This window comes from Gossypium hirsutum, chromosome A07 (assembly GCF_007990345.1).
Source record: "Gossypium hirsutum isolate 1008001.06 chromosome A07, Gossypium_hirsutum_v2.1, whole genome shotgun sequence".
In the NCBI taxonomy this organism is placed as follows: Eukaryota; Viridiplantae; Streptophyta; class Magnoliopsida; order Malvales; family Malvaceae; genus Gossypium; species Gossypium hirsutum.
Genome location: NC_053430.1, coordinates 95011011 through 95020391, shown reverse-complemented (window position 1 = coordinate 95020391; position 9381 = coordinate 95011011). Strand labels below are relative to the sequence as shown.

Sequence of the window (9381 nt, the reverse complement as noted above, 5' to 3'; positions counted from 1 at the left end):
CCTTCTGGCTGTGAAGTTCTAATATTTGCATTTCAGCCTTTGCTCTTTTGTTTAGTTGCACCCTACTGCATGGCATGGACATTCATTTTCTTTCATATATTCACCATGCAAGCATTTCTTGAGATTAAATTATTTAAATGTGACAGTAGGTGATATAGATGTGTTTAGTTAATTTTAAGTGAAAGGTTTGATGGCCAAGTAAATAATTTAAAAAGCTTGGCCAATTTTGGTATAGTTAAGGTATTTTTTTTATACTTTACTATTTTTGGAAGTTTATACTTGTGTTTTCTACTAATATTATTTTTAAGATTTGAAATTAGGTTTCTTTGACTGTAATGTTAGGTAATTTGTAAGGATTTTAGAATTAGATTGGTAATTGAATTGATGAAGTCATCAATTTAATTGATTTGATTAGATAATAAATTATTAAAAAATATAAAAAATTTAATTTTATTTATGATTAAATAGATTTTTAACTTGTAAGTGTTATGTTTTATATGAAATGTTTTTTTTTTAATTATAGATTTTTGACAGTTTAAAATTAATATGGTCCAATTATTATAACTCGTTTGATGGGATGATGGGATTTGGCTTCTCAACTAAAATTTTAATATATATATATTTTTATTCCATTCAAATACATAATGGTGTTTAAGTGGTTGGTTTGGTTATTAATTAAATTGAATTAATTGAATTGTATAATCTTTTAATCATTAATTGAATTAAAATTTTTTCAAAAAAAATTTAATCGAATTGAAACATTTTGGTTAATTTGATCGATTAATTGAATTGATCAAAATTTATTTATTTTTGTCTTTTAGTTATAAAATAAATATAAACATATAAAAAAATACATTAAAATTAATTGAAATATATGTTTTTTTTGGAAATTAACTAAATTAACTAGAATTTTATGTCTTGAAACATTACATAAGTCTTGAAATTAACACATAATTTTAATTATTAAGTTCGATTAAGATTTCAAGCCGAATTAATCGATAACTGAAATTTCAAAAAATCATTACTTGATCTCCGACCAAATTAAATTCGACCACCGGCCGATTAATCAAATTAAATCGATTCAGTCGATTAATTCAATTTTAACCGAAATTTAAACACCCTAATAAATACAATTACAATTATTTATTTAATTTTATATTTTTGTTAGCCTAGTTGGCCTTCAATGCTATTATCCAATTTGAAAGTTGTCTTTACTCCTTATAGCTGCATAAGCATCTACAAAATTGCTTTCTTCATAAAGATTCCATATTTCTAGCATTTATGCACACATTCAAGCTTTAGAAGCCTAAATTTTGGACAGGTCTCATTAAAATATGCATCAGCTCATCAAATTTGATACTATATTTTAAAAATTAACACTTAAGTTCTGTTGTTGTTTTTTTAATAATTTAAAAATCTTAGTTTAATAATTAATGATAGTATTTTTTATTAAAATTTGTTAACTTGACATATTGGGTAAAAGTACCATAGAAGCCTTTGTATTAGGATTCAAATTGCATTTTGTCCATTCTACTAAAAAAATGAGCAAACTAATCATCGTACGTTAGATCAAAGAGCAAATTGATCTTGTTAAAAATTCCATCCATTTTTACTGTAAAAAATTGGTTTTAGCACATTAGCATAAAGCACATGTGGCACATCACGTGTAATTGTTTGTTATTCCGTCAACCATGCTAGTTTTTTTCTTTTTGGTATTAACCAAGGTATCTAGAACCAACAACACTGATTAATTCCCTCATCGTAGGTACTCTCTGAAGAGATGAATGGTTAACCATAATATGCTCCAATCTATTGAGTGGGGATCAAACCCCCGACCACATGGTTAAGGGACAAGGTGAGCAACCACCACACCCTATGGTTTAGTTTTTAATGGTAGAAATTGATGATTTTTTTTATTAGAAATGACTAGTTTGCTCTCTGATCTAACGGACAAAGACTAATTTGCTCATTTGTTTTACTAAAAGGGATAAAATGTAAACTGACTCCTAATACAATGATTTCCGTAGTTTTTTTATATGACATATTGATTAAACTATCCTCGTATGACACAATATATAATTAACCGTAGATTAATTTACCAAATCTAAAATTTTGTCAAAATTGATAAACAAATATCATTTAACCTTTTTGATAAATGAATTTCGACCAAGCAAATTGAGATCCACACGCCAATTTAATTACAACAAAATATCAAGAATGGGGCTTGAATTGAATTACTTGGCCTAGAAAAAAAGGTGGCCACTGGTTTTTTGTAAATAAAACGACATAGCTGAAGTGATATTGTGAAGCATTGAAATTTTCAATTTTTCCACTAAAAATAAAAACAAAAAGTCACTAAAAAACAGCATTAAATCTCCACTTGTACTACCTGTATTGTTAAGAGCTCAGCATTTGTATTTCCCCCAATACCAACAAAAGCTTACCACCAAAAACAGCATCTTTAAACACCACCTTGTGATTATCCAAGTATTGCGAACATCTTCAAAAGATTCCCAAAAAAAAAGCCATTAAATATATCCCCTCGTTTATGTGTACATGTATATATATAGCCTTTCTCCAATATGCTTGACATGCACATTTTGTTGTTATATGCTTAAACCTTCCTCCTCCATTCATACAAATTTCATTAATGGAAGCCAAGGTAGTTTTACAAAGCAGGACCCCGACGGGGACGTCATCGCGGGGAGTAAATAAACAGCGATGCTCTCCGGTTCGGGCGGTGCTAGCGAGGCCGGCTGAAAGCGTAGTCGGAAGTGGAACGAAGGAGAGGTTGAGGTTGAAGTTAAAGCCTGCAGATAGCAAACGTGAGGTAGCACAGGACAGCAGTAGTGTCCATAATGATAACTGGTTTGATCTATGGGCTATTAATTATCTATCCCAGAGTTTACAAGCTGCAACAGGTTTCATTTCCATGTGGATACCATGATTTTTTTGTTCTATGGGAAGGTGATCAGAAAAAAGAAATGTTGAAAATGTGTGTGTATATATATGCAGGGGTAAAGAGCATGTTGAGTGGGTATGAGAGCTTGGTAGAGACAACAGCAATGATGTCCAAGAAATTTAATACAAAAACGCAACAGGAGCTTGTCATTCAAGTTCTTGACACCGCCATCCCCAAGCTCATTCTAAACATGGCAAGTTTTATTCATTTCTTTTTGTCATGCTAAATGCATTACAACATGCAACTCATATGAGTTCTTTTACCAAACAATGGCGTCCAAGGATAAACCTAGAAAAGTGATGTTTGCATGATAATTTACGTGTTCATACGTTATATATCCTTGTCTAGGGTGTTTTTTTAATGAAGGGTAAATGGTATATTGATAAAAGTATCATGAATGCTTTGTACTAGAAGTTAAATTGCATATTGCCCTTTCTATTAAAAAATTAGGCAAATTAATCCCTCTACATTAGATCAAAGAGCAAATTGATCTTTTTTGCTAAAATTTTCATCCATTTGTATTGTTAAAAATTGACATGATTAACGAAATAATTAGATAGTGACACGTGGTGTCTTACGTGTATCTCATATTGATATACAAAAATCAGTTTACTTTTTGACCTAATGTACATAGATTAACTTATCTATTTTTTAGTAGGGTGCAAACTGCAATCTGACTTTTAATACAGGGAGCCAAATGATACTTTTACCTGGGATATTAAATTAATAAGGATGTAAATGATGTGGTGGTAATCCGGCAGATAAAAACGTTGTTACCCCAATGTCAATTCACAAGGGAATATTTCGCCGCCTTCACCACTGTGTTTTTTGCTTGGCTCATTGGACCTTCTGAGGTAAGCCTATTAAACTATATTCCTTTGCTATACTAATTTTTATCCTTTTCAATGTATGCATATAAGGATATAACAAGACAGCATGCATATATATATATATCTCATTATGAACTTTGTGAAAGAAATCTAACATTCTTATGGAATCAATGCCACAAGGTTCGGGAATCGGAGCTCAACGGAAGAAGAGAAAAGAATGTAGTGTATGTGAAAAAGTGCAGGTAATTATACCAAACCTCTCAATTATGTACAATAATTAGCACTATGGTCTAATCCAAGATGGAGACCCACCTCACCAATTTAAAGAAACTCTCATACGGTAAATAACCTGTTCCAATGATTGTGTGGTGGACTCCTGTTTTTGTCCATTGCTATCATGATGGTCATCGTCGTCATCATCATCCTCGTCGGAAATATCAAAATCATTGTTAAACTTTGCATCACCCTTAGATCATCTTGGTAATCCTCTAATATCTGCTTTCTTTGTAGGTTCCTAGAGCAAAGCAACTGTGTAGGAATGTGCATCAACCTATGCAAGATGCCATCTCAAGCCTTTATTAAGGATTCCCTAGGAATGCCACTCAACATGGTTCCAAGTAAGTATACAATCATTCAGAACCTGTATTTTCATCATTCACATCAATGTTAACGTCGATGATTTAATGAAATAAAACCCAATTTCCTATTAAAAGTAAATGGAAAAAATGCAAGTATTGAACAGGAAAAAGGGAAAAGAATAATAATTCCAAAGAGTAACAGTGGCTGCACTAGAATGTGGAGCTCATGCTCATTTTGTCAAAGAAGGACCCACATGCTTAAGCACTTAGGGTGCAAAGCTACAAGTGGACCCATCCAACCTCAACCGAGTGTACTAGCATGTAAAATAACACAAAATGCAATGCATTATGCATATATGAAATCATGATATTAATTCTTATATTCAATCTAGGCCGTAAAACTTGGGCATAACAATCTTATGATTAATTCCATGTATCAACTCGTTATGAAAGAGGCCAAATTCTTCTGGTTCCCATGAAGCCAATCATTATTCTACAACCAATTCCGTATAAAATCACAATGTGATTAGAAATTGTATCATTAAAAATATCAAAGTTGAATTTTATTCACACTTCCACGTACCTATCATTCATGAGAAGCAGAAGATCATTACTATTTACACTCCATTTTAGTTGAGAAGTGGCCATGATAAAGATGAATGAAGCCAATCCATCAGAACAGTTAACAGAAACAGTAATCCACTTTAACTGCAGATTTTGATGATATGAGCTGCGAAATGATTTTCGGTCAGGATCCTCCAACACCAAATGATGATCCGGTGCTCAAGCAGCCTTGCTACAAATTATGTAATAATTTATTTAAACTGCCCTTTCTGTACAACTTCATCTTTTTATTTTTACTCATAATCCTCAGTTTATCATTCTGGTGCATAGTAGAATCTCATATTAGGTCCTCCATCTTGTCCAACTCAAAGCTGTTCCTGGCACAAATGAGCTTCCATGAGTGCCTAATATGACAGTGGAAATTGTATTTCTGACCAAAACTATCCTTTCTAAATATCATATGCAGGTAGGGCAAACCAACAGCACACAGTGAAGAGCTCAGGCTAATGCAGAGAGGTACAGAGGGATGCTTTCATTAGGGTTTTCATTGATGATAACAGATAACCTGAAAATCTTCACTATTGTTCAATACAAAGATATGTAAAATACTGAAAGTTTTCTTGTTGGAATTCAGAAACATTCCATCCTACACTATAATTTCTTCAGTGCAACCAGTAAAAGCCTTTTCTTTTCAAGAAACTCAAGACAAACATGGTTCCTAGAAAATTAAATGTTGAGGATTTTGGTGAGCTCTTTTCACATTTTAAATAGAGTAACAGTAAAATACTAAATTAATGTCGTTTTTCATAATTCAAAAATGAGAATGCAATAAGAGCATCGAACTTGCACATAAACACAAACAACCATACAAAAATAAGTCTAATAGAAAAGTAGCATGTTGCATTTTGGGCAGTAAAATAAACAATACAAAGGCACTGAAAGGGTGTTAAAAAAGTGCAGAACTTGGCACAGATCTAATCTTCGATTAAGGTGTGTTAACCAACCTCAATATATTCTCTGGTAGAAAGTTGAAACTTAAGTCATAGATAATACTAGTCATATGGCTTGACAGTACAAAAAATAAACAGAAAAGTAATTTTAGCATTCCAAACTAAGATTTAGCTTACATTCAGATATTATGGCTAAACAAGCAAAGCTTGTAAACAAGATAAATAAGGATAGATATCATAAATGATAGGAACTATTGGTATTACACAAATTGGGAACTCTTTCATCTAAATTATCATTTCTTACTGAAGAGAATTTCATCTTAGAAAATTTATTGCTTAGTGTTTTAAGAAAAGGATTTAGAAGACGATGAACCTTGCAGAAAGAATTTGTTTCACATGCTCAGACAACAATGTCTATTTTAATCCTCCATTAAATCTCAAATCTGCAAGGGAACTCAACCATCCCAGGGATGATAGAAATTATCAATGAATTGCTTCTTTATCACTACACTACTTCTGCTAGTAGATCTCTGACAAGTATCATATCACCCTTCAATGTGTAGAAACAGCTTACTTAGCATCTCCCTCACGAACACACTTTTTGAATGTTCAGAGAATAAACTCACCAAGTTGCACATATTAAACAAGAGCACCCCCTCTCTCCAACCCACAAAAAAAGGGGTTCTTGTTAACAGATTATAAAATGGATGATTTTTTTTTTCTTAAAACTGTAACATCACTTAGCAAATTCTATAAGCAGAGAAATGGATACACTAGAGGTTTCTTTGAGCTTTTGATGAGGAGTTTGACCATGATGATGTACTTCTACTATTTAATTAACGCTAATGGAAAAGCCAACTATCTTTCCTATTAGGAGAAGTGTTTTTGACTGAAAAATCATTGTAGGCTTTGAGGTCAGCAAGAGTGGACCAGTTGTGTCTCCCACCTTAGGTGCTGCCAAGTGAGCAATCTAAGATTCTGCTTTCCTTTATTTCTGTCTCAATGAGAAAGTGACTGGTAGACCCACCATCCCCTTGAAATTCAGCCGAAAGTTAATTCCCTTCATAATAATGTTTTGAAGTTAATCGGCATTCAAATATGAGACAACAGGAACAAGTGGGCGGACAAAACATATTGGAGACTAGAAAGAAATTTGTGTCACTCTAAGATGACAACGTTTGGATTTCAATATCACAGAATGTGAACGAGAACTAATATTGGTATAATCAAAATGCCAACCGGGCCTAAGGTATTCAAAAATAGCTAAAAACACATGGTTCTAAATCTTGGTTGTTGAAGAATGTAGTTACAGGCTGAAATTCCTAAGACTTTGTCATCTAGATCTCTTGCTAAGTTATTTTAACACTTTAAGAACTCTACTAGATGACCTATATATATTTTTATTCCCTTCTATATTCACAATTCACAAATAAAGGCCATAATGTCCCCAAAGCCTCCATATTAAGCAATATGCGCTACCTAACACATGCTGTCACTTCATGAAACCAAAATCAAATAGTTAATACAAGTACAGACAAACTGATGGTTTTCGGTTTACATAGAACCTTTGATTTATGATGATGATTACTTTGGTTCTTACACTAAGATCAGCGATCCAGGAAATTTGGTTCTTACATACCAAATAAGCAAAAATTAGGATGACCTGAAAGGATTTAAGAGAAATGTAGCAAAGGACAGTCAAATTCATAATACTATTTTGGCCAGAAAATAACCACTACTATCTAATGTGGCTTCCTATACCTAAACAATAAGGGTGTGTGAGGTTAAGTGTTAAAGTGGAAAGATGTAAAGAGGGAGTAGAAAAGTGAAAATAAATTTTGATTATGCTTGGTATGAAAGAGAAGTGAGAGGAAAGAAAAAAGAGATATGATCATTTTCCGTCCTAATGCATAAAAACAAATCATTCCAAATTGGAATGATAAGCGAAAAGGTAATGAAAACGAGATATAAATTAATTCAAAATTATGCATTTTTCAAAAGTCTCATTTCTTTTCTCTCATTTTTCATCTTTACTACCAAGCACACCAATAGAAAAAAAAAATCTATTTTTCTGTTTTCCATCTTTCCAATTTTCTTTCTAGCTTCCACTCTACCGAACAAAGCCTAATATTTCTTTTTTTTTTTTCTTGATAAAGCTTCACCTCCAGCCCCTTCATCACAAATTGCAATGCTCCATACAACTTTAAACGTGTTGCCTAATGAACATCCCACATCTAGCCATAAAAAATGCCCCAGAGCTAAAAAAAGCTAGCACTTGCACTAACAACATTCCTAATGGAACAATATCACAATTCACATGCTTGTTTTGATTCCCAGATGATTTAAAATTTCCTTATTTACTTTAAACAATAAAGATGAGGTCACATTTGGTTCAAAATGACATCAGTTTAGACTGAATTCAGAGCTTCCAATCACATAAAAGTAGAAAGCAATTGATTAGGTCACCATGACCAATTCTCATTATTATAATTATGTCTTCAAAAATCAAAACCCCACATTTTAAACTGCAAAAAAAATAAAAAAAATAATAAATTAAAAAAACCATTGTAAAGTGTCTTCCAAGAAAAACCCAAAATTGGAATACTTTCAACTTTCCAGTTTCCACTATGTCTGGACTAAAGGCAAAGATGAAAGAAAAAAAAATGCAAGCAAGTCAAAGAAATCAAACTTTTGGCTAGAACTCTCTGAACGATTATAACTTTAATGATGAAACAATAATTTAGAAAAAAGAAACATTGAAAGACGAAATATGAGAAGTAGTACCGTAGACGGAAAATCATCGATTTTCACGTTCCACCATTTCCAGCAATTCGTCTATGGAAAAGAGAAAAAATAGTTCTTTTTCAACAGAAACAGCTCGGTGCCATATGGGTCCAATCCAATTTTGTTTTGTGTATTATAACTGGCGTATATGCAACCATCATAGCACCAATTTGGCCCAAATTGTTTGGATTAAATAAACCAAGGCCCAATTTTCTATGTCCTCCCCAAGAAGCTAAGCTTAGCCTATATAATTTGTTTAACCATGGTCTAATTTTGAATTTCAACTCTCTACTTTATGAAAATTAAGAAGTTAGTCACTTTATTTTAATTTGTGGAAATTTGGTCTTCCTACTTTATGAAAATTAAGAAGTTAATACGATTGGGTAATACTGTTAAACCTTGCTATTAAATCGTTGGCCTAGAAATTAATTGTTTAATAATTTATATGAAATAAATTAGGGGAAAGAACAACAATTCATATTCATGTGCTTACCAAAAATTGGCTTAACTTTTAATTTTCTTAAAAGTATGAGGTCTAAATTTTGACAAATTAAAGCAGAGGGATTAATTTTTTAGTTTTTGTAAAGTAAAAGAATGAAATTCATAATTAGACCTTTTAATCGTCACTCTTTCTTAAAAGGCCAAGTATAGGGGCATAAATAAAGTGGCTAGGGGTGAAGCTAGAAATTTTTTTAAGGGGAGTCGAAATTAAG

At 32.2% G+C, this 9381-nt stretch overlaps 1 protein-coding gene and 1 long non-coding RNA gene across 4 annotated transcripts; one reads left to right on the top strand and one right to left on the bottom strand.

Moving 5' to 3' along the window:
• The first annotated feature begins 2266 nt into the window (after positions 1–2266).
• Positions 2267–5583, top strand: LOC107955483 (beta-carotene isomerase D27, chloroplastic). 2 transcript variants are annotated; one of them, XM_016891276.2, is made up of 7 exons: positions 2286–2921; positions 3016–3155; positions 3724–3816; positions 3973–4034; positions 4303–4409; positions 5085–5177; positions 5401–5583. In XM_016891276.2, the coding sequence occupies exons 1-7, from the start codon at positions 2651–2653 to the stop codon at positions 5439–5441; spliced, it is 807 nt and encodes a 268-aa protein (XP_016746765.1). In that variant the 5' UTR covers positions 2286–2650; the 3' UTR covers positions 5442–5583. The 2 variants fall into 2 exon arrangements, with proteins under 2 accessions (XP_040972699.1, XP_016746765.1); XM_041116765.1 differs by lacking the exon at positions 5401–5583 and having other exon boundaries at positions 2267–2921; positions 5085–5362.
• Positions 3904–8780, bottom strand: LOC107955484 (uncharacterized). Of its 2 annotated transcripts, none has more exons than XR_001699979.2 (3): positions 8669–8780; positions 4954–5311; positions 3904–4432 (listed from the first exon to the last, which is right to left on the bottom strand). It is a non-coding gene; the product is annotated as an uncharacterized lncRNA (long non-coding RNA). The 2 variants fall into 2 exon arrangements; XR_001699980.2 differs by having other exon boundaries at positions 4954–5305; positions 8669–8778.
• Positions 8781–9381: the final 601 nt, after the last annotated feature.

What these genes read in the sequence shown, in the direction of transcription:
- LOC107955483 (XM_041116765.1), top strand. Translation starts at nt 2,651, where the DNA reads ATGGAAGCCAAGGTAGTTTTACAAAGCAGGACCCCGACGGGGACGTCA. An exon ending in GAGTTTACAAGCTGCAACAG is followed by an intron (nt 2,922 to 3,015) that starts GTTTCATTTCCA and finishes ATATATATGCAG; the next exon opens with GGGTAAAGAGCATGTTGAGT. An exon ending in GTGTATGTGAAAAAGTGCAG is followed by an intron (nt 4,035 to 4,302) that starts GTAATTATACCA and finishes CTTTCTTTGTAG; the next exon opens with GTTCCTAGAGCAAAGCAACT.